This window comes from Hipposideros armiger, unplaced genomic scaffold (genome assembly GCF_001890085.2).
Source record: "Hipposideros armiger isolate ML-2016 unplaced genomic scaffold, ASM189008v1 scaffold_252, whole genome shotgun sequence".
Taxonomy (NCBI): domain Eukaryota; kingdom Metazoa; phylum Chordata; class Mammalia; order Chiroptera; family Hipposideridae; genus Hipposideros; species Hipposideros armiger.
In genome coordinates, this window is record NW_017731602.1 from 1,033,919 (window position 1) to 1,060,405 (window position 26,487).

The 26,487-nt window shown below is 34.2% G+C and overlaps 1 protein-coding gene across 6 annotated transcripts in view; it reads left to right on the forward strand.

Moving 5' to 3' along the window:
• Window positions 1-26,487, forward strand: part of ARB2A (ARB2 cotranscriptional regulator A) — a 450,108-nt gene that overhangs the window by 196,412 nt on the left and 227,209 nt on the right. For all 6 annotated transcript variants that reach the window (XM_019655916.1, XM_019655919.1, XM_019655914.1 and 3 more), the window contains one exon: window positions 7,139-7,357. In XM_019655916.1, the coding sequence (XP_019511461.1) occupies window positions 7,139-7,357 (219 nt within the window). The remainder of the gene's footprint in view (window positions 1-7,138; window positions 7,358-26,487) is intronic.

Genomic DNA, 26,487 nt, shown 5'->3' on the forward strand with positions numbered 1-26,487 from the left:
TATTGACTCAGTGAATACTTGAGATCATTCATTATGTCCTCATCTTTGCCAGTAGACTTGAGAAACACAAGCAAAGCTCTGATATATTCTTGAAAAAAACAACAAAAATGTTTTAAACATGATATTTTAATTGGGAAAAAAAGAGAAAGGTGGCATATTTCAAGATAAAGTTATTTATGTACCATGGTTCTTAAGCAGGTTTTAAGAATAACTTAAAAACTGAAGCATATGTTTCTATGGTATCTGATGGGGTCAGAGTGATAATATTTTGAAAAACCATGTTCCCACCATCTATAGCTTGATGGCTATGATATTTACACAATTTTATAGTGGATTTTAATAAGAAGTAAGGACAACATTGGGCTTTCATTCAACACTCTTAAGCATAAAGGCATAACTGACATGCAGAACAGTGAAGTTCATAAGATAAATTTGTCCATCCAAGTCCACTTGGGACCATCTAATAAAGGAGGTATGTCTTATGGGTTCCCCTATATCCATTTAGGGATTTTGATCTGTCATTGGCTGGGCAACAATTGTAGCTTGTTACTTCTTTTTAGTTTAATGTGTAAATGTGTGGGTGTATATTTGTGTCTTTTTATAAGAATGAGAAGCAAAGAATATAAAAGATTTCATAATACTATAGTATTAAATCATATTTCTGTCCTTGATAGTGAGGGGTAAATGTTTGTTGTAATGCTATTGTACATTTACAGGATGCTTTAATAAGATACTGATGATTAGAAGAGAAATTGGTGAAGTTTAAGCAACATAATATTCTAAAACCTAGAGAAAGTTAGAAACAGAGCAGGCGAAAATATGGATAAGTTCAAAGTGAATGTTTTAAAATAAATAGCATTTGGATGACCTGGGATGTCAGAACCGGAGACAAGGGTGTGTGTTTGTCAATATATCCTTCATGTTTTACAGACTCCTCAGGGAACAAGGGAAGATACAATTTCACCTTTTCTGTGCCAAAACATTTTAATTATATCTTCTTCCAACTATAGCGGTTCAGTAACCAAGGAGCTGACATTGATGCATGTGTTGATAAAGCTGCAAACATTCAAAATGAGATTAACAAAGATTTTGAGCAAAGGGTGACAGCTAATTTTGCACAGTTTTCTGCATCTAATTCAGGCCAGCATAATAATAAAATATTTTATAACTGTTTGGTTATTCAAAAGGACTTTTATGATGCGTTTATGTTTGTGGATATCTTTGTATCATACTCAAAAATTATCTATTCTGTAGCTTAAAGCTATTTGCATCCATGTTGTAGTCCTGAAACAATATTAAAGGGGAAAAATAACCTCATAAGTTTTGGAGTGGTTTTTTTTTTTTATAATCGTACTTTATCCTTGGAACCATTTGCCTTTACCTTAATTTATCTTGAGCAGACTAACTAGGGAAAGTATAGAGATAGCAAACATATGTTTTCTAATATTGCTTAGTGTGCACTAATAAAATGGCCAAGAAAAGTTATATTCAACTTATTTAACTAATAAAACTATAGTTTCTTTATGTTCTTGAGCTCTTTTGAGCACATTTCAGTTTATTTCTTTTCTCTTCTATTCTCTACTTGAAGGCAGCTGACAGTCTTCTTTCACTTTTCTTTTTGTTTGTGAAATTTTCTTTTTTTTTTTTTTTTAAAGCTCTTCTATAAATGTGAAGACTTTCTGAATGTCATATCTTCCTAAATTTTTTTTTTTTTTTTTTTTTATCCACTCACTTCTCCATCTGCTTTCACTTTTGTTTGCTTGGGCCGTCTCTCATCCCAACTTGATAATGAGGAATGCAGTGTGACCCTGACCTCTATCAGCCCATGCATGACCTTCTGACTCTACCATATAACCTTTGACCTTCTCTTTGACAGCTTGATTAATTACCCTGTGTTATGATTTATGAGTAAGTGCTATGTAAAAATAATAGACAACAGGTGGTCCTCTGAAAACTTTTTGTGGCATGTTTTCTTTTACTGACTAACTTGATGAGCTATTTGAAGTTGGAAACTCACTAGGAAAATCTGTGTTGGTCCATATTATGGTATTTTTATACCATGGAATACAACATTTAGGGAGCTACAAGTTGAAGCATGGCTGTGACAAACATTTTATAAATATTAGCAGGGTGCTGTTACCTAAATGCATATTGGGAGGAAGCACAAAAGGGAGTCAAGTGACATTTTAGGCATTTCAGTCCCAGGTCACGTCTTGAGAAAATTGCTGAAATAATGGAGGGGGGCATTTTTCAAGCAGAGCTGCAGCTCCAACAGCTATGTTTACTTTAACGCTTCACTAGTGACTTCTGATTGGTTGTCATGACCTCATCTCACTGTTGCACCTAGGATGTTGCAACAGTGACATATACATACCCTTCTTGTGAAAAAGATGAGAATGAACACAACATACATCTTTCAGAAAAGATGAATGGACAGTGGTTTGTCCATTTTAACCATGGGTAGATGTAGCTTATAGATAAAACACCTTGGGATCATTTTCCTTGAGGATGAGCACCTATCTTCTTTCAAACCAAGCAGATAGAATGCTGAACTTGAAAAATATGATTGATAAATCTGTGTGAAATGATCTCTTACAGAGCCTTGCCTGAAGACCAAAATGGATAGTTCCATAGGTCAGAGGATTCTACTCTGGCCCCTAACCCCTTTGGTCATATGTGGCTTGCAGTATTGGAAGGTTAATATGCAGAGTTGCGTACTTTTGCTCATTTTTTTTTTATTTAGCCAACCACAAGAGAATGAAAAGATGTAGAATTTGCTCCTATTTTTTATTTTCCTTATAATTGGTAATTAATAAATAAATCAACTTAGATACAGCTTTAGTTTTCACAAGGTTTCTTCTGGGGCCAAAAGTACATTCTGTTTTTAATCAGGCACTTAAAAATCATATCTATTTGTAGAAACTTCTTGATAAGTACATTTCTATACTGATTTAATTTCTCTAGTAAGATTTCCTCTTTGGTTCTGTGAGTTTGGCATCACCTGTCTGTTTTAGACCTCTCTGACCTAAGCTATCATTTTTTGATTGAATGATAAATGAACTATTATTTATTGGTAAGTGCACCTATAGACTTCAAAGTAAAGAAGGCATGGAGGCCTGTGTGTTCTGTTTAAATCACAGCAAACACTTGTGCTGAATAAAGTACTATGTCTACTAATAAAATTTTGAGGGTTCCTGTTTAAGATTCCATGGTTTATACCTTATAAACACCGCCTGAAAATGAAACTACAGCTATAGCTACAAAACGACACAAAATGCCATGAGATAAAGAGATAAAACTTACTTTTACCAATATCTGTCCTCTTGATTACTTTCTTGATGTCTACTAGACTGTGCATTCAAACATAGGAGTTAATTAATAACTTTATGTATGCTTTGTCTCTTGAAATTTTGGGTATTGGAATTGATTTGGGTTAATCATTATAAAAAAAATGCCAGGAGTTTTATTATTTAGTTGTAGAATGTTAGATAATCAGTTTTATCATTTTATCTTGTTAAAGATAACAAAAGTCTTCAAATGTGTATTTGAAATGACCTAACTTTTTATCTTATGAGAAATTTAGCATGCTTAAGGAATAATTAAAAAGGAATACTTCAATATCAAATGTTTAAGGTTCTAAGCATTAGTAATGGAGACCTCCTTGTTAGAATGGCAACACACAGTTCTTTTATAATATTGTATTAGAACACTTTTGTAAAACTTTATGAATACGTTTGTTAAAAGTCAAACTAGGACTTTTTTTACTTATTTCTGGTGCTCTGATGGAATCACCAGGAATAGAAGGAATTAACTTTTTAAATAGTATTTATTTTGATTTTTTTTAAGATATAAGTTGATATTTTTCTACCTAACATGGTTAAATTTAACTGCTGGATGCTGTCTGCTTTGTTTACTTTGTCTATTTGCTTTGACTCCTTGGTTTCCATATATTAATGTTGACATGACAAAAATCTTTGTAGCTTTATTATATAAAGGGATTTGTTTAACAGTGTTTATGTGTAACAGAGAAAAGGAGGCAAAGCTGAAGTTTCAGTGCATATCTGTGATTAGAGCATGTAAATAGGATAGTTAAGTTATTTTGTTGCACTAGCTTTCTGCTACTCATTATAAAATGGTTATGAATGGTCTCTGTGAATATTGCATTAATTAATTTATCAGGAAAATTTTAATTGAAAAATGTAAGATTTTACTGGATGGTAATTGAATTTGAAACAAAGACATTTATTAAAATTAGCTCTCATTTCTGCAAAAAATGTTCCTGAATATTTCTTGATTGTTATTTTATTAATTAAATTGGCAGTATGAAATATCTAAATGATAAAATATTTTCCAAATAATTCAGGTGTTTAAAGAGAAACATTCATTGTTGAAATCTAAATAATAAAACTCCTTAAATTGATTTATATTGTGGTGATTTAAAAATAGAATCATTTTTCATGTGTTGATGCCTCGGTGAAAAATTGATATTGTGTCTTTATAAAATTGGACAAATGAGTCATGTAATTTTCAGTTACATAATCAATAACTTAGACAAATACTACTTCTTTGATGATGTATGTGTGTCTGGTTTTTATACTTATTTAGATGGGACACATCAAATTTCAGAATCCATTTAAAATCAAATAGACACAAAATTTTTTCAATCTATGATTTCCAAACATTGAAGTAAAAAGTCCTGCTCAAATAAACCTGATATTATGAAAATACTTTTTCTAGTGATTAGTTTTAAATTAGGATAAGAGTTTTATAATTCTGGTAACTATAAATGTTGTCTGGAGAGTTTATCTTTATTGGAAATTCATTCATTTTGCAAAGATGATGCTCATATTCCATCAACTTTATTAAAGTCCCACTTTGTTACCTTGTGTTTGAAATATTTTGAGTTATCGTTAAAATTTGGTATATCATTATTTTCATGTCTAAGAATGCTAAGATTCTATTTTGGGCTTGCTAACTCTAACTCGTGTGTGTGTGTGTGTGTGTGTGTGTGTGTTTAAAGTTGAATTCACTCAGAGAAGGCAGGGAAGAAACATGACAGGAGACCACTTACTCTCGGTACAGAATCTAGTAAGGAGGCAATTTTCTTTTTGGCCTATGGTGACCTTTTTTGACTATGTTCCTTACACCAGAGACAGTGTACTGAATGCCTCTATTTCACCCTGTTTAGCAGAGTGCAACAATGTTCTTTAACTTACTTTTGGTGGGAGGAGAAGTTATAGCTGAAATTTGAGAAGGGCGTGAAAAGTTGTAAGAGGCACAAGGAAGAGGGGTAGGAACTTCCTTCAAATGTGATTTTAATAACTAGTCAAGTGTGTCCAACTGTAGAAAATCACCAAGTGACAATCTGTCTACCTGACAGTGATTACAATGAATTACAAGACTTTTGAATAGCTATACAGATTAGAATAAAGCAGGACCAAATAAAATATCTTTTGTTGGTAAAACTTTGACTTACCAGCTAAGAAACTTAAAAAAAAAAAAAAGCCTTCTCTTGTGCTTTGATGTAGAACGTTTAAATTTAAAATCTTGTAAAGTATTTTATAAGCTTTTCATGAAAGAGGTATTTATCTAAAAGTTTTATTTGAACATGTATGAAGAATATGTGGTATTTTGTTAATCAATTTGGTATATATTTTTAAAGTTTTCATATATGTAAAACAACTATATCTTAATTAACAGTCCTAGCACTAAAATCAGAATTTCAATGATCGTCAAAATCTCCAAACCATATCATGGTTTTAGACAATAATATTATCTGATTAGTGGAGTGGAGCGGGAAGAGTTTAAACAATCCCAGTGAAGTTTGTACATAGTTTGTGAAATCAACTGTTAAGGAAAAATCCAACTACATATAGCAATGTAGCATATTTAAAAATAAGACAATTTAGTTTGTACTAATATTAGTTTATTATTACTGCTATCAGCTTTTTTTTTTTTTAAGAGTTAAATTTCAAACAGTAGAAGAGTCTACAATTATAGTTTGGGAAACGAATATCCTTTTTTTTTTTTTTTTTTAGTAAGGATGATTTTTTTCAAAGCTTTATTTTCCATAGCTCTGATGTTTTTATCATAATGTTTTAAGTATGACCCTATGGATTGTACAAGGTAAAATAGGGACACCCAAAGTACAGAATTCAAAAGATAAGATACATAACACTTTCAAAAATTTGTATTGTGCATGCTTGTCAGTAGTAATTGTTTACTCAGATTTTCTATTTTCTCAGGGTTAGAATATTCCATCAGTTGTAACATAACCTAAATAACAAAGTTTCCTTAATTATAATCACAGAAATGTTTGCCTTGTGAAAATTAAACCAGACAGGACAACATGTTTTTTAAAAGTTTTAACAGCTCAATAAGCTGTATTTTAAACTTTGGAACTTTTTTCCTGGTATTAGTTCTCTATAAAGAGAAATTTTTATGATAGTTGAAAAATGAAAGAAATTTCAGGATTAAAGAGTTGCTTCCATATATTATAGTAAGACATTAGTTTATTCTGTTTTATGATTTGTTTGGCCTCCTAAAAGAAGAACGTGAAAAAAGTCCAGGGTGCTCAGGTAGACATTATATAGACATGTAAATCTGTAGAATGTTAGATTATATTTCTTTTTTATCATTCAAACAAATAAAAACTGCTTATTAAGGCACATGTAAAGGAAAGAAAATCCAACAAAATGCAGTTTAAATTGTAAACTTCAATTTCAAAGAGGTTCATTTCTCAAAGTATATATTATAAATATTAATGTGGTTTGAAAATGTACTTTTATTTGATAATTTATTTCAATCATTTTGGGGGTTCTGGAAGATCTGAAGTGCTTGTTTTAAAATTTAAGCTTTATAATCTTCATGTTACAAGTATGTCTTTTTGTTCTTATATATATATATATATATATATATATAATCTATGCTTATTTACATACACAATTTTGGCAAACAATTTTAAATGACTTTCAGAAAAATTAAAACTATAACCTTTTATACAAGATTATATAAAATAATGGAATATTTTAATGAATATGCAAATATGTTAAATAACTTATGGGATTTTAATAACTTTTTTATGAATTGAAATCGTTTCTAGGTTTAAATTATGCTGTCTTCTTTGCTTTCAAAACAGGAAGGATATGGAGTAATAGTACTCAATCCCAATGAAAACTATATTGAAGTAGAAAAGCCAAAGATACGTGTAAAGTCATCTTCTGATAGTTCATATGAACCAGCAGAAAAACGGGAAAGAAAAGATAAAGTCTCTAAAGAAACAAAGAAGCGACGTGATTTTTATGAGAAGTACCGTAACCCTCAAAGAGAAAAAGAAATGATGCAGTTGTATATCAGAGTAAGTAATAAATAAGATCATTACTTTCCTTCATTATTTTCTTTATATTTTATTTCATATAAATTATTTTGTTTATTTTTGCAAAGAAACTTAATTCTTTAATTTTTAGTCATTTTCCATTGCTACATGAATGAAATGTATTCTGTTTTTTATTTAGAATTACAAACTCGTTATTCTTATATCAGTGTTATATTTTATATGTCTCAAAAGCAATTAATAGTGCAGCATACAAAACATCCGTCTTCATCTTGGGGGGTGATAGTTTTAATGCATTGTTTTCCTAAGAGCAACCATCCATCCACGGTGTCTCAGCTTAACTTCTGAAGGCAGATGGAGGGAGGAAGAGTAATTAATATCTTAATAAATATTTAAGCTAGAATAGTTTAGGGATAGTGTAATGAGGGAACTCTGTCCTTTGCTCTTTTCTTACCCATTGAACCTTTGCACTTTGTAATGCTAGCAGCATGAAATCATTATAGCAGTACTGCTCAAGGAGTTCGAATTCTGTAGTGGGCACAAAACAATTGTATCTGTACTTTGACACATTCTTCTTGATACATATGTGTGTGTGTGTGTGTGTGTGTGTGTATATATACACACACACACACACGAGATATATATATATATATATACACACACACACATACATACACACTGCATTATACGTATATATGGGACAGACTCATGCACTTTTGATAGCCCTTATTATGGATGCTAGAAATACCATTTAATAGTAAAGCATGTCAAGATGCTACTGGGTAAGTAAAATAGTAAATTGATATCTTCTTCAAAAGTGAGCAATTCAGAACATTTAAACAGACAAATTAACATTTTATAAATTATACTGTAAAATAGTAAAATTTGAGATTATTCAACTTGAGCTCTTTTTACATTTACTTGAGAAGCTCATTAATAAAATATTTCATACCACTTTTGAGGGGAAAAAACCTGGCTTTCAAAATTATTTTCTTTAATACACTTCTAGTCCAAGGCATAATCGCTATACTTTTGGGAATTATACTCCAAACATTCAAGACATTTGGTTATAGGTCAGTCTGTTGAGTACATAATGACAGGTAAGCAGTAGTAAAAGCAGTATATAAATTCTCAGCACCCAAAAATATGTGTCCTGACCAAGAATACCCAAAGCACAGCGAGTCAAGCAAAAGTTTGGCAGATTACAATATTTAAATTTCTGAAAAGCACCTTATTTAAAAAACGAAAACAATGATTAGACTTCAAGTCAGTAAGTAGCTTGCTTGTTACGCTGCAGTTATATTACTGCCTTCTTTTCCTATGACGGCAGCAGGGTCGTCATCACCTTCTTTAAACGGTTGTCCTCAGCTTCCTGTTATATGATCCAGTCAACCACCATCCTCAGTCAGTTTTTAAAAAACTACCTCTGATAACCAGATTCCGAATACAAATTGTATAATTTTTTTTTGAAATATACAAATCATTGAGAGTATTCACTTGCCTATGTGAAATGCACACAAAAAATGATGTTGTATACTGTGTTTTATTTCTTCTTAACCAGTTTCTTTTATTTGCCTATGATATGTACAGATTAAGCATCTACTTGTGACATCTGTCTTGTAGGTTTTATGTCTTCTTTTCTAATTTCTCTTTATCTTGTAACCATTGCTTTGATTTTTTTTTACCTTTTGTTCTCTTGTATGTGTACATTTTCTTTATTCTGTTTTTCACATGTTTAGTTTATTCCTGCATCAATTTCTTTCTTACACCAAGGGAAAAAAATTCTTTTTATGTTGCTTCATTGTTAAGATATGCTCTTTGTCTTTATCATTTTTCTTTAATTCTTTCATCTCTTTCACACTTCTGCCATTTTTGCTTGTTTCCTTATCATGTCTTTTGCCTCTTTCTTTTTTATCCCATTTCATTCATCAGTCTAGATTCCCAATGAAAGTACTAAAAGACAAAAATAGACTAATGTAGATGACACAACTTCATACATGATAGTCTTAGTTATGAAATGTTATTTTTCTTAATAAACACCTTTCTCTTAAAATTTCCAGAACTGTGCAAAATAGCAGAGTGAAGCTGATAGTCTTCAAGTATACTGCTATATAGTAAGGCATGATCCTATAGTAGGAAAGAAAAAAAATGCTTGTTTTTGTGTAAGGTGCGTTAATTCTTAGGTGATTTTGATCCACTTGAGAAGTGACTTCTAGCACTCTCCTTTCCTCTACACACTTCCAAATAACAAGTATTCATAAATTTCGGACACAGAGCATGGTATGTGATGGGAATAAATTAACTTTTATTTATATACTTCTTAAACATTTACATTTTCAAATTGATTATTTATTATTTGAAACAACCCTGTGACATAAATGGATCAAAAATGATATAGTTATTTTATAGTTAAGGAAACTGCTAAACAGATGGTCCATTTTTGTCTAGGGTCATATAACTAATAAATGGTAGAACTAAGTATTAAAACCAGGACTTCTAATTACTATGCATTCTTACCCCCTTTCTTCTTTACTTCATTGTTCTAACTAGTTGAAAACAAAATATGTATCTGAAATATGAAAATCAAACCAATTATAATAAAATCATGATATGATATAGTAAACTATATCTGATGATTATATAGATTTTTGACTCAATATCATTTAATAGACACTATTCACTGTCTATAAACAATTTTATATCATATATATTCATAATGTCAAATAATAAATAAAAATTGTATTATGTATTAAAATGTTTGTTCTCTTTTAATAGGATCACTAATATTGATCGACTTTTCCAGATGAGGAAACCGTAGGTCCACGATGTAGTAATTTTCCCAAGTTCACAGAGCTCTTGCTATAAGCTTCATGAGAGCAGGGACCTAAGTCTGTTCTGCTCACTGCTGTGTACCCAGAGCCTAGAATAGAGCCTTTGTAATAAGGATTGATCTAGCAGGACCTTCACAGTAAACTTTTATTTGATAAATAATGTGGTGGAGCCAGGATTCAAATCCCAAACACCTATTTAAAAAAAAAAAAACATATGCCCTGCGTTATTAAAGCATGCCTCTTGATTTTTTGCGAGGAAATATTCAAACCAAAAAAAAGAAAAATTACATTGTTGGTTCCTACCCAATCCAGTGGCTGAGAATACGTTCCATAAATTAATGATAAAAAGTATTATTTGATACCTTGATTGATCTACCCATTTTCATCTGAATGTATATCCTGTTTTCCTTTTTAGCTACATCATCATGGTGCTAAAATTATGGATGAAAATGGTAATATTTCATGCTGACCTACTACTGTTTCTGTTTTACACACTTGCTGATAAGATTACAGCCAGGCCGCTGTACTTGCTCCACCCTATATACACTTGGCGCTTTATGGGATCTGTAACTTTCCTTCCTGTTCTTTACCTTAATCCAAATTCTATCCATGTTGTAGTGCCAAACTGATATCCCACCTTTTCCACTCACCATGATCAGTGACCTCTCCTTAGTATGAATCATGGAAGTTACTATGATTGGTTAACTTATATGAAATTGATCATGTGTTAACTTGAGATGTTGTTTGTGGTTTTGTCTCATAATATTATTAATATTACCAATTTATCTTTTATGCTTTTCCACTGGATCTTCCCACAAACATTGGGATCTTTTAGCATGCTTTATAGATTTTAGAATTGCATGTCAATGCTTAAGGATAAGCAGATATGAGCTAGTTTTTACAATAGTACAGAGCATACTGTGAGAGAGTCAGGAACTGATACTAATCCCGCTCACTTAGAATCCAGCCCCCTGGAAGAAAACCAAAGCAAAAACACTAGGTCTTAGTCTAGAGATACCTAGATAATGTGACCTGCAGCATCGAAATGAGTGTTATTCTGGTATCAAACTGAAACATAAGAGGATGATACTCAAACTAAGGGAGAAGTTCAATTAAAAGAACTTTACAGTAGGACATAGGTGGAATATATGCAAAAGTGACTTAATGCTGATCTATGTAATACTGGGTTGCAACTGCTTGAATAACTCTTCCCTTAGAGACTTAGTTGTGGGCTGTGGTGATAGGAAGTAAAGGAGAAGGATTAGACCCAGAACATTAGAAAAAAATAATAAATGCAAGAAGTGCAGAGGGAAAGGAAATAATATGGCCACACAAGGAAAAACCCAAAAGGGGAGGAGACATATACATAATAGGAATCTTGGCAGAGCCTGCCTTTACACATTGAAGATACTCAAATATTTATGGATTGATTTCTTGTTGACATCCATCATAAAAATCTTATTCCTTAACATGCGAGATATTTTGCGTCTAGTTTTCTGACTGATATTTTCAGCATTCATGTGAATTTTTGTAATTGTTCAGGAGCAGCCAACTCTGATAAACTGAAGCTTTCTTTTAAAAAATATGTTTTGGATGTTCTGACTTGGGTTATGTCCAAAATATTGGTGAAGACTAATAAATATCCTCTCTTCTCTGTACCTCTTCTTTTCTGTGCTAATTTCACTGGAGCCATTTCTATCTAGTGTTTTAACAACCAAATTCAATTTACTTATATCAATGATTGTTTAATCTCTGGAACCATTTTATTTTCCTAGTATATTGAAGTATTTGAATTTTCTTTTTCTTTGGCCAAAATCTCCTTTCAAATTTTACACATATCTAGTATACACAGGCAGAATTAAAGTTGAATACAGGTCTAAAACTTTAAGATTACCAAAGTATAATTATATTTTAGTTACTAAATGAGTATAAATAGATATGACTAATTATTGGATTATGTAGCACATTTCTAATGCATTAGGAGCAGAGCTTGAGAGATCAAAGTACTTACTGTTTCATGTGGCAACTTTCCTTAAATATGAAATAATGTACTTTCTGGCATATATTATGGCTTATTAAGGGGATTGATTTGGTCTAGGCAATAAACATCATGTCAGACATGCCTGGCAGGAAAACCTGCTTAATATGTTTTGTAATAAGACAGAATTTTTTGTTCTCGAAAACATCTGCCAACTGAATTCAAGAGTGAAGACAGAAAATGTCATCAATTTAGTGGTAATCCTATAAATTTAGTTTCCTTTTGAGCAACACATATTAAGATACACAAAATTTCCAGTGTTAATCACCACTGGTTATAGTACTTTGTAAAACGATAAAACAAAAACATTTTATTTTTATATAATGTGTTAATTAATTCATAATGAATTTTAATATTTCAACTGATAAAATTATAACAAGCATCTTGCCAACAGATCATTTTTAAAGCATCTGTTTTTTAATGTGTTGGGTTGAAAACTGAGTCAAGTGGCTAAATATGTACATATATTCTTTTAAAAACATATTTCCACCCCATAATTATAGATACACTATTTTTCCCCTTAGACCACCAGGGGCTGCTGCTGTTCATATTAGATTTTGCTTCCCTCAGAAATGGAATACCCCAATCACGCTATATCTTTTCCTTTTTTTCGCCTTAGTCCAAAATCTTTTAAAATATAACTGGAAACAGAAAATAATAATGGGCTTAGTTTAGTAACTTAATAATCAATGTAAGAATTTACTATTTTAAACATATTCTACATTCTAAGGCATTTACATTTTTCCAAATGAACTTGTAGTCTTTGAAGGCAAATTATGATAATAACTTTTTATTTTCTGTTTTAGTGTCTCAGTAACATTCAGCACCATACCCATTGCTGAAAGATAGTAGGGAGGCAAGATTAAAAGTGCAGAGTCGGATAGACCAGCTCTTCCATTTAATGTAGTGTGATTTCAAACAAGTGAACTTCCCTACTCCTCAATGTTTTCTCTGAAAAATGAAGTGATAATAATATATGTAAAGTGAACATAGTATCTGGCGCAGAGTCTTGGGAATTCAGGGCCAATAATATCCTGTCATCTCTCAAGTTCAGAATCAATTGAGAAAGAATCCAATTCTCAAAGTACCTACCTGCCCTTGTATCTTTTGGTACCTAGTACCAAAAATAATATTCCTGTCTTACCTTCCTGAGTTTGAACAGTGAGCAATATGACATAAGAATTAGATAGAAGATCAAAACACCAGCTTTACTAATTGCTATGTTTCAACTGGAAAATATGGCTCAGAGCTGTGGCTGATTTCCCCGGAAACAAATTTTCGCCCATCCTCCAAACATCCCCTTTACCTTTCACATAGTAGGAAGCAAGCTGGAATGCGTCCTTCCTGCAAGTAGATTTGAAAGATGCCCAGAATGGCTGAGTCAGACATGCCCAGTTTCTTCTCCCAAATGTACTAATCAGGCAAGTCACCCTGTTGTGGGAGAGAAAGGGCAAGGGATGGGGAAAGAAACTGGGAATGTTACTCTAGCTGAAGTGGCTCCACATGAGGCCAGGAGATAAGTGGTTCCCACCTGATAAGAGTGAGTCTCTAATAAAAGATCACTGCTATTACTACTGCATTTTCTAAAAGCTCAATAAAGCAGTATTAATATAATCATTAAATGTTCACTAAACCATAACTTAGTTTCTTCATTTTATGGTTTTCATTTAAAAGGGAAACTGTGATCAAACCTGATTACAGAGAACCTGTCCACAAAATTGTCTAATTTTAGCATTAAAAGGGTCATTATTCTGTTTTAAATCATCAGAAATCAATCTTGGTATTTTCGTGTTTCATGCTACCAAATCCTAGTAAACACAGTAGATTTTTAATAGGTATTTGATGAATGAATATTTAAATAAATGCTCGCTTACATGAACCTAAAAAGCAAGAGACAGACTTTCACTATATAAATCTACCCTTTGATATTGACTAGCATGAGCTTGAAAGAATTGTGATACTACATGTAGTATAAAGTATGCCAGCACTCAGAAAATTAATGCAATGTTCTGTAAACCCAAATAACAGCCATTATTGAGAGTACCAAGCATTCTTTGGATTTGTTAAATACAAGCCAAAAGGAAGAATAAGAAATTAGTAAAATAATTAGATATTTTGAATAGAAATTACAATATCTCTGCATTTATGGGTTATAGTTGGCTATTGGCCAATTTTGATGTGGTGATTCTGCTATAAATATGATGTGGTGGAGACAATAAGAAGTTCAGAATCAAAGAGATACGTGCTATAATCTTAATTCTGACACTTTCAACCTGTGACTTTGGGCAAATCACCACTCTTCTCTGAGTTTCAGTTTCTTCATCTGTAAAATAGGGATAATCATAGCTTTTAGGCTGTTGTAAGGAATAAATGAGGTAAATTAACATATATGAAAACAACCGGTGGAATACCTACTATTCAGTATGTTCTCTTTCCTTTCTCTTCCCTCCCTACACCCTTTTACTTTGGAAATATGTGGAGAATTATGGCCGAATGAGGTCTTAACCAAGTGGTTTATAATCAGTGTTTCTCAAACCTGTAGATCTCAGAACCTCTGTACATGCTTAAACATTATTAAAGTCACTAAGTGTTTTTGTTTATGGAAGTTATAGCTACTGATGTTTGCAGAAAAAAATAATTAAACAGAAACATTAAATATTTTAAAATAACAATAATAAAACCATTATATAATGATATAAGTAACATTTTTATGAGAAATAGCTATATTTTCCAAAACAAAAAACACATAGAAGTGTGGCATTAAAAAAATTTCTTTAATGTCTGGCTTAATAGAAGACAGCTGAATTCCTATATCTGTTTCTGCATTCACTCTCTTGTGATATATTGTCTTTGTTGACATTTCTGGAGAAAATTTGGGCTCACACAGATATGCAGTTGTAAAAGGAAGGATTATTTTAATAGCCTTTTCAGAAAATTGTGTATATTCTTCTTTGATGCTACACCAACACTCAACAAGAGGTAGTTTCTTAAAGATTAGTTGCTACATAAATCTAAATCATATCAGTGAGCATTTCATATTGTTTCATGAAAATTCATTGGTCTGTGTTGTACTTGGAATGGATCTTTTACCCATGTACAATTTTATAACATCATGTGTTGGTCATTTGGAAAATATTGTTTTCACTGAGTTATGCAGATCTTCCAAATGTTGACGTATTTTATTATGTAGCATCAAAAAAAATCCTTTCTATTAATATTACTACCAATCTCATCTGCAAAGTTTTGAAGAATTGAAACTATCAAGCTTATCAGGGAGGATACAAGTTTCTCAAAAATTTTAATTTTCACAAGAAAGCTCAATTTTTATCATTAGTAACAAACATTGTTTGTTGTTTTCTTTGGATTGTTAGGTTTACTTTATGTTCAGGAAAATGGCTTCCAGATACCAAAATCTGAATGATCATAGTTTATCAGTCTTACAATAAAATCGGTGTTCCATTAAAAATGTGGTTTCTGTGGCTCACAACTCAAAAATTGTGCAACAACTTTTCCTCCAGATAACCATCAGAACATAGTTTGGTTTGCAGGTCCTTTATATATACCTTCTAGTTTACATTCAGAATATTAACAGACATATGCTCAGGAATTGAGATTTAAGAAAAGTAATTTTTACTGCTTCATTGACATTTGGGGGGGGGGCTGGAATTGGAGGAATGAACAACATTGGGGAATCAGGGACATGGAACAGACAAGTTGCTACCCTTTTGTGCTTCAGTCTAGTTGTGAAGGGCGTCGCTTCACTGACCAATGTTGGTATTATCATTGTGCTCTTCCCAGGTGAGGCAGATCGGTCACTGGTCATTGGATGGCTGCTCATGGCGGCTCTGGCAGCTCACGCTTGCTGCTGGCACCTCACGGTAGCTTACAGGAACCTACTGCAGCCTACCCTGACGCTGGCGACTCACGGCAGCCCAGCTCCAGGTCGAGCTGTTGTTCACCATCTTAGCTGTAGAGGACACAGCGTCACTGGCCCATGTGGGGACCGAACCAGTGGCCCTACTGCTCAGTGCTCGTGCTCCCAAGCCAACTCTTAACCAATGAGCCACTCAGCCGGCCCTTCATTGACATTTTTTAAGTGAACTTCCCTTTTTTTTTTTTTTTTTTCTGTGAGTGTGTGGCAGTGAAGAATACAAGGACTGCTCATATAGTTTGGTACCACTGCTGTGATCCATGCTGTCAGAGGCACTTTTATTCTCCATTGCTTTTTAACTGTTAATGCAAATGCCAACACAATGAAAAGACAAATAATGTATTAGTATTATTTTACAGACTCCCCTTAAAGGGTCTCAGGAACCCTCAGAGATTTGCAGACCACATTTCTAGAACCTCTGGTCTACATCTTTTTTCTAGGGTTCAATGAAAGAAGAAATGAAAGAACGCAGTTTATAAGATTAGAAAAAGAACCGTTTTTCAGTTGATATGTTAGGCAACATGAAACTACAATGAATAGCTATTGAAGCTGAAATGGAGAAACTAGAACAGAGTAGGACTGGTTTATTAAGGGATTTGGGCCTATCCAGTGTTAACTCCTCTCATCTGGACTCAGGGAGCACTCTATGTAGACGGCTTCACCTATTATCCACCTGCACTGAAACTAAGATCACATGACCAGTCCAGTGGAATTTTAGGATGTAGAATTTGTTGTCTAACTGGTCTTCCCCAACAATAGGAGGCCCTGGAGAGTCATGTGTCCATTTTTGGATTTTAGCAGCTACAACTTTCATTCTTTCTTTTCCCTGAAATGGGTGGCCTCTTGCTTCTCAGGAGAGCTCAGATCATTATCCCTGCCATCCAGCTGGGGCCTAATTTCCTACCATATTCTACTAGCTCTGTTACTGGTGCTGTCTCCCTGTTTTACGTTTAACTTACTTTGCATTAGACTTATTCTAGTGGCTAAGAGCTAGGTGCTGTTGTCTAGCACATGTGTACAGGGTTTTTGCACATAGTATTCACTCAATAAATGTTTCTAATTATTGTAATATCTTTGATGTACAGTCTAAGTTGCATCTGCCCCTGAGTCTCTCTCCATTTTTGAAGCCATGCTCTTCCTAGCTCTCCAAATTGGGTTCCTCCTATTTCTTGTCTAAGATGAATATGTGACAGTAACTGTCTAAAATACAATTGGATTACCATACTTCTATTTAGCTTTGTTTACAAATGTTGGTCCTTGCATTTTCACAGCTTCCACCCCCTTTTTGGGAAGAAGGGACATGTTTAAACCCTCTGCCTCCAACTCGCTCCCCCGTAGCTGGGACCCTGTATATCCATTTGTCTAGTTAGAAGCAGCTGCTGTTTATTTCTTTGTGTAATCCTGAAAATTGTGTCATTTATTTCCCTGACTTTATAGATATGTGAAATGACACTCAGAGGCATAAATAGACTTACTCATATACCTAATGAGAGTAACTAAATCAAGATTTGAGCCCAAGTCTTTCTGACTGCAAAGCCTGTTTTTTGCCCACTATACTACACTGCCAATAGTGAACATTTTCCACAAATGGTTCTCAAAGATCTCTCTTCTCTGTATATATATATATATATATATATATATATATATATATATATATATATACACATACACACACACACAAGTGAATGGATAAATGGGTCTTGGATTGCAAGGCAATTGCTGTGATAAAAGACAAATAGTATTTCCCATAATGCAACAGTTTACTCAAAGACTGTTGTTAGAAGGTTGCAATGAGTAGATAGACTGAGTGCAGAATCCAGGACCCATATTCTCTCCTTGGCAGTAAGATACCCTCACACATTATTCTTGTGTAAATCCCAAACTATTCATCTGAGATGTGTGAGTAGCTTGACTGCAAAGTAGTTTGGAGTTACTGTAGAAGGAGATGAAGGGGAAGCCTGAATGAGCTTATATAGTTAATTCAAAAGTGTTGTTTACTGCAGGCGATCATTTTTTTTATCCCTACTCTGATTTCATGTCGTCTTTAGGTAAGTTTAGACCTGTTCTCAGCCATCAGCATGTTGCTCCCCCGCCCATACCCTTTGGTGTTTAGCCACTCTGGTATTCAGATATATATATATATACTATGGCTTTATCATTGGATGTAAGCACTTCTGAGTGCATCTCTCATGTGTAACCTAGTAAGGCAATATAACACGTATATTTAGTGACTTGAATATTTCAATTATAGAGCCATCTCATTTCAATTTGAATTGTAAATATGTGCGTTTGTAAACATTATGAAATTATATGTTTAGGTTTATTTGTTCGGAGCATGAAATTACTGCTTAAAACACCATTATGTATCAATTCTATCTCCATCTCAAACTTATATAATCTTAATGTTATTCTTAATGTTTTTATTAATTTAATACTAGAAAAAACATTGACTTTTTTTCCTTGAAAAATAATAGCTAATAAGTGGTAATTAGTGGATCATTTAGGGAACCCCGGAAAAAGACAAAATTAGCTTCGGATATTAATCTTAATTGTTCATCTACCAAGACTGCCCCTAATTTCTCTTGGTCCTCAAAATGGTTCTTATACCTGGGTTTGTTTTCCTAAAAGCTGTAGTATGGCATACCAAATATGGTGTCTAAAATTTCAGAAAACTTTCTCTCCCACAGGAGGTGATAAGGAGAAAAGTAACATTTTTTAACAGTCACTATTTTTCTTTTAGAAAATCTTTTAAATATTCGGAGCCAAATTTTCATGTTTCTACCAGAGCAATAACAATAATACCAGTAATTTCCAGGGCTATGTAATGGATTAATACATTTTTACAAAAAACTTTGAACCAACAGATAAAGTTTCACATTAGAATTCAGATTTTACGTTGATAAATTAAGTAAATCTATCAAAACTAAAATCTCTTTTAGTTATATTATTGAGAAGAGGAGCTCAGGTATTTTGCAATGTTGTTGTTCTAAATTTTTGGCAGTGAGGCATATTTTTTCCATATTAAAAGGAGTGTGTATAATTCATTCAGCCCACACTTGTTTACTGTTAGCGAGAACATTACTTATAGGAGAAGGATTCTACCAGAATATGGTGTCAAAAGATAATATGTGAAATTTGGTAAGTATTTTTCAGAGGCACACCAAGTTCAACTAGTTTATTTCTAGATATATATGGGGAAACTGAGATTAAGAGAAATTATATAACTTGCTCAGGGTTGCACTATAATTAGTGACAAAGCTGGTACTGGGATCTAGGTCTTCCATTTACCATTCTTGTTATTGCAGTGTTATATTAGAACCAGTTTTTTTCCCCCTGTTCATATTCAGAAGTGGCTTCTCTAGGCTTTGTCTCAGCAGCTGATGGAGCTGAGGGGGTATGGGTAAGAAGGGAGAGGGGTGTGTGTGTGTGTGTGTGTGTGTGTGTGTGTGTATGTGTTAGTAGACAGCAAAAGGGATAAGTGGCCATTAAGTAATTTATATTTGAACCTAAAAGTTAGTTAGTTGAAGCAGTGTTCCTAACACAATTTTAGGATAAGAGGAAAAATATAAATTTGAAAATCTTGGTGCATTATACGTGAGTTATATTAACTATACAGCATTCACTCCTAATGTTCTTTGTTTCGATTTCACACAGGAGAGTGAAAAAAGTCTTGTGCAGACTGCATATATAATAATGCCATCAAAGAAAGGCTATTATTTGTGCATATATAGCTCAGTCAATTGAAGATTACTCAGATTAACACCTTTTTTCATTGATTTTAAAACCTTTTATCACATTTTAACATCTCTGAATTGGGGATGCATCTTAAAAATTAATGGCATATCATGGATTATTGGCAACATTTTTTTTTTCTTAATGGTACATAAAACAGTGGTACCTTTTAGAACTGATGGTGTCATAGATGGATGAACAATGGTATAAGACAGGACTGCTTCATTTCACAACTCTACGGGGATATAATTCTTATATGGCACCACCTAGAGTTGTGTAGTGTGTAGACTGTATGGCCTTATTGGGTAGCCCTAGTAGAGATGATGTGGAGGTTAATTCTTTAAACATTTTACCCCATATTTGACCCCACAAATTGTATAAAGACCACCTGCCTACTGTTTAACAAGTAGTGATCCCTCAACAAATGTTTATGTATTTACTTACACGTCATTATAATCAGTTGCATTCTTATATTTGCCAAAGCAGATTGAGAGCAGGTTTGAATTCCTTACAGTACTAGATGCCATATCATTGAGAAGAGGTAGATCTGTACATGGTAATTCTAGATGTCAAATTTAGGAAGTAATGACTGAATGATTGGGTTAAATAGAGGTATTTGCCTCTAAGTGTCCTGTTTGCATAATGCCTTTACTTTTAAATTATTTTGGCACTTTCAAGATACCTAAAATAACTATTAGTGTAATAAAGTACAATATCAGTTATAGATTTCATTCTGTTAGTACACCTTCATTGATTTTGTTCCCTGTCCTAAGTGCTAGATATTAAAGATAAAAGATAAAAGAGAATAATACATAATTTCTACACAAGGCACATGAAATTTCCCATGAGAGCAAATCAATATGTCAAATGTATCTTGAAACTAAAGACAGTGTATCCTGTTGAGTGACCCAGCTTTGAATGGATCTTTTCACATTTCAATTCAGTTGAGCACTAGTTACAAAATGTCATATTTGCCCTAGCACTTTGTGAGATATAGGGATATAAAAGTCAGAATCTCTAATTCTCTAAGAGATCACTCACAATCTCATGGGGAGGCCAAAATATTTATCAGCGACTCTGATATTAGGCAGATTGTAGTAAGTATTTTGAAGCAGTTCATATGTTGCATTAGAGGAGTATGAGAAAGGGAAAATTTCTTTTTCAGTGGGGACTCAAATGTCCCTTTCACAACTATTAATATAGCATTAATAATAGTGTGATACTTAAATATTCAATTATAGACGACATTGAATTTTAAAGTTTGTGAACTGCTTCATACATTTTCTTTATTAAATCCAACTTATTGCATTGAGAACCTCAATATTTTCTTTTTATTAAATTTATCAGGGTAACATTAGTTAATAACATATAAATGTCAGGTATACAACTTAATAATATGACATCTGAATACTCTATTGTGTGTTCACCACCCAAAGTCTAGTCTTCCTTCACCATATATTTGACCCCCTTTACCCTCTTCATCCTCCCCCAATTCCCCTTCCCCTCTGGTAACTATTATGTTATCTGTATCTATGTGTTGGGTTTTTTTTAAATTGTATATTTGTTTTTATCATTACTTTTGTCATTAATTTGTTGCTTTTTGTTTTATGTCCCACATATGAGTGAGATCATATGGCTCTTGTCCTTTTCTGCCTGACCTCAGTGATACAATACTCTCAAGATGCATCCATGTTGTCACAAATGGCAAGATTTCATCTTATTTATGGCTAAATAGTATTTCATTATATATAGGTATCTTTTTTATCCAATCATTCATCAAAGAACATTTAGGTTGTTTCCATATCTTGGCTATTGTGAATAGTGCTGCAGTGAATATAGGGGTACATATATCTTTACAAATAAGTGTTTTCACATTTTTCAGGTAGATACCCAATGGAAGGATTGCTAGGTCATATGTTAGCTCTATTCTTAATTTTTTGAGGAACCTCCATACTCTTTACTATAGAGGCTGTTCCAATTTACATTCCCACCAGCAGTGTGAGAGAGTTCCCTTTTCTCCACATCTTCTCCAACACTTGTTATTTCTTGTCTTATAGATAATAGACATTCGAACAAGTGTGCAGTTGTATCTCATTGTGGTTTTGATTTGCATTCCCCTTATAACTAGTGATGTTGACCATCTTTTCATGTATCTGTTCACCATCTGTATGTCTTCCTTGGAGAATTGTCCATTCAAGTCCTTTGCCTATTTTTTAATCAGATTTATTTTCTGTTGTTGAGTTTTATGAGTTCTTTATATATTTTGGATATGAACCACTTATTGAAGGTATCATTTGTAAATATCTTCTCCTATTTCCTGTTCAGTTGATTGCCTTTTTGTTTTGTTGGGGTTTCTTTTTTGGGGTGGGGTTTTTTTTTGGTTTTTTTTTTTTTTTTTTACTGTGCAAGAGCTTTTGAGTTTCATGTGGTCCCATTCATTAATTTTTTTCTTTTACTTCCCTTGCCTTTGAGGTCAACTTCACAAAAATCCCTCTGAGACCAGGTCCATAAGTTCAGTGCCAACATTTTCTTCTATGTTTCGGGTCTTATGTTCAAGTGCTTAATCCTATTTGAGTTAATTATTGTGTATGGTGTCAGATAGAAATCTATTCTTTTTCAGTCTATGCTGTTTCATTCTTTTGCATGTGGCTTTCCAGGTTTCCCAACACCATTTATTGAAGAAACTTTTGTTTCTTCATTGTATGTTTTTGGCTTGTCAAAAATTAGTTTCCCATGTATGTATGAGTTTATAGCTGAGCTCTTGGTTCTGTTCCAATAGTCTGTATCTCTTTTCCCACCAATACCATGCTGTTTTGAGTATTGTAGCTTTGTAGCATAGTGTGAAGGCAGCATACGATACCTCAGACTTTGAGAAACTCAATTTTGACACAAATCGTTTGTATAAATTCTTTTACATGATGTTACATAACATATGTTTTTTGTTGAATTTTATAAACCACTTCAAAATTTTGGCATTTTGAATGAATAATTTGATAGATGTTTTGGACACATTTCTAGAAACTAATATTTCAATTTTCAGTAATGTGATGCTATTTATTCTTGATGTTTAAAATGGTTTTGACCCCAGGGAGAAGGTTTAAGATGACAGATTAGGTAAACACTATTCCTACTGCCTCCCAGGATTACACCAAAATTACAAAGAAATTACAGAACAGTCAACCTCAAGAATCATCTGAAGACATAGCTGAACAGAGCCCTATAACTAAGGATATAAACAAGAGGCCACATGAAACTGGTAGGAGGGGCACAGACCGAAATGGGCTGACTCCAAACCCACAGATAGCGGTTGAACACCAGGAGGGATACCTTGGTGGCAGAGGTTCCCCCAGAAGAGGGAAGCATCCCAGCTCCACATTGGACTCCCCAGCCCAGGGGTCCTCTGCCTGGAAGAGGAGTTCCCACAACATCTGGCACTGAAAATCAGCAAGGACTCTGTCTGTTCATCCCTGTGAGACTAAAGGTGGCTGGAAAGCCAGGCACCCTCTTAAATGGACCTCATACAGACTAACTTGCTTACAAACACTCACCTAGTTTTCAGTACAAGGGCAGCACTTCGAGGGGTGCTGGAGACATACCAGAAAAGACTGAGTTGTGTGGCTTCAGGACGAGGGCTGGAGGGACAGAAACCATTTGCCCTGTGTGGAGCCTGCCTCACGTGTAGCTTGTAGGAGGGCAGCATCTTTCCTATGTTGAACGCTCTCACAAAGGGCGAAATCTGAGACGGTGTTGATCTGGTAAAATCCACGCATGCACACAACCTTGCTGATACCCTGAGTCCCTGCCCCACACAGCTGTTACTGTATTACCAGGAGCACTGCAGCTGCTGGGCGGCCGGTCCTGCTGCACAAATGGCAGAAGCCTTTTATAGCAGCAGATGACCCGCAGTTGCCTAGAGAATTTTTGGTGGTTGGCAGTGAGTCACAACAGTAGCTACAGCCTTTTCTGGGCAGATATTGGGGATCTGCAGGCCCCAGGCAAGCTGTGGATGGCTGCATTGTTCTCAGGGTGTTTTGCAAAGTGGTCACAGGCCATGCATTGATGTAAGAACTGAATCTGCATTAACCTCATGAAAAACACTGGCCATACCTCATGACTCCCTAGGACTCTGGCCCACTTACCAAGTTCTGCATTGCTGGAGGCACTCTCAACACCGGCTCAACCACCCCAGCCCATGGACCTACGGAGGCCCTTTCAACAGCAATTTACAACAGGCCTAGGGGTCCCTGAACAATTTCGAAGCTGCGCCAGGCTCAATACTGGTTGCAGAGGCCTCGGTTCACAGCAAGGCTGCCACCACATACCTCCAGGCCCAGCACAGGCAGCAACCAACCACATATAGCTTTGTAGCTCCTACCAGGTAGCCCTGGGCCAGTCACAGGCAAAGCTGACATTGGCCTGCACAGGAGCCGTTTCTAATAGACACCAGGAAAAACATACCCACAGGCTGGCTTCAGACTACACTAGAGCACTACCTGGTTAGCCTAACAAGCAGAGAACCAAAGCGTGGTCTCAACAAGCACAATAGTCTGTGGGTCAGCCCCCACATAGCAGATCACTGTGGGCATAGGCAGTCCTCACAGTCAGTCAGACAGGGAGTCGTCCCACCCACTGACACACCAAAAGCAATCAAGGTTCAAATACAGCAGGAGAATACACACAACACACACAACAGACACTCCTGAAGCACACACATAGGTGATCAGGAAAACTGTGCCTTTCTCCATAACGCCACCCAGCAAAGACTGCGAGAAGTAGGAGATCTACCTAATACATAGAAGCAAACAGACAAGCAGCCAGAATGAGAAACAAAGAAAACTGTCCCAAATAAAGGAATAGGAGAAGCCTCCAAAAATAGAACTAAATGGAGTGGAGGCAACCAATCTATCAGAGACAAAGTTTAAAACACTAGTTATAAGAATGCCTACAGAACTTAGTGGGAATATCTACAAAAACATAATAAACATAAAGAAGGACATAGAAACCATAAAAAAGAACCAGTCAGACATAAAGAATACAATAACTGTAAAGAAGAATTCACTAGAAGGAATCAACAGCAGATTAGATGAAGCAGAGGATCGAATCAGCTATTTAGAGGACATGGTAGCAGAAATTACCCAATTGGAACAACAAAAAGAAAAACTAATTTTAAACAAACAAATAAACAACAGTAACTTAAGGAAACTTTGGAACAACATGAAACATAACAACCTTCACATCATTGGAGTACCAGAACAAGAGAGGGAGCAAAAGATCAAGAACCTATTTGAAGAAATAATGACTGAAAACTTCCCTAACCTGGTGAAGAAAATACACAATCTAGCCCAGGAAGTACAGAGAGTCCCAAACAAAATGAACCCAAATAGGTCCACACCAAGGCACATTATAATTTGATTTACAAAGGTTAAAGATAAAGAGAGAATCCTAAAAGCAGCAAGAGAAAGACAACTGGTTACTTACAAGGGAGCTCCCATAAGACTGTCAGCTGAAACTTTGCAGGCCAGAAGGAAATGTTAGGAACTATTCAAAAAAATGAAAAGAAAAAAAAAGGCCTTCTTCCAAGACTACTCTACCCATCAAGATTATTATTGAAAATTGAAGGAGCGATTAAGAGCTCCTGAACCAAGAAAAAGGTAAAGGAATTCATTACCACCAAGACAGTATTACAAGAAATGTTAAAAGAAGTTCTTGAAGCAGAAGAAAGGAGAAAACAAATAACAAAGATAAAAAATATGAATAATAAAACGTCAGTAACTATGTACCTATCAATAATCACTTTAAATGTAAATAAATTAAATGCTCCAATCAAAAGACATAGGGTAGCTGAACGAGAAGAAATAAAAACCCATGCATATGCTGTCTACAAGAGACCCAGCTCAAATCCAAAGATACACATAGACTGAAAGAAAAGGGATGAAAAAAGAAAAATTCATGCAAATGGAAAAGAGAAATAAGCTGGAATAGACTTTAAAACGAAGGCTGTAGCAAAAGATGAAGAAGGACATTACATAATATCAAAAGGATCAAACCAAGAAGAGGACATCACCGTAGTCAATATCTATCCATCCAACAGAAGAGTACCTAAATATATGAAATAAATATTGACTGACATAAAGGCAGATATTGACAGTAACACAATCATAGTAGCAGACTTTAGCATCCCACTGACACCAAGGGACAGATATTCCAGACAGAAAATCAACATGGAAACAGGCCTTAAATAACACATTAGACCAGGTGGATTTAATTGATATTTTTAGAGAATTTCACCCTAAAGCAGCAGAAAATACATTATTTTCAAGTGCACATGGAACATCTTCCAAGACAGACCACATGTTAGGACACAAAAAAAGTCTCAATAAATTTAAGAAGATTGAAATCATATCAATAATGTTGTAAATATTTCTTAGGGGGCCAGATGGACTAATGTCCTGTTGGGGAGACCACTTCATCGTCGGTGTAGAGACCTGACCACCGCACTGTATTTCTGAAGATGATGTTGAATAATACTGTATGTCAACTGTAATTATATATACATATAGTCACGGGACATGGAGTAGAAAGTGGGAATGGAATCAATGGAATTGTAATAGATAAGCATGAT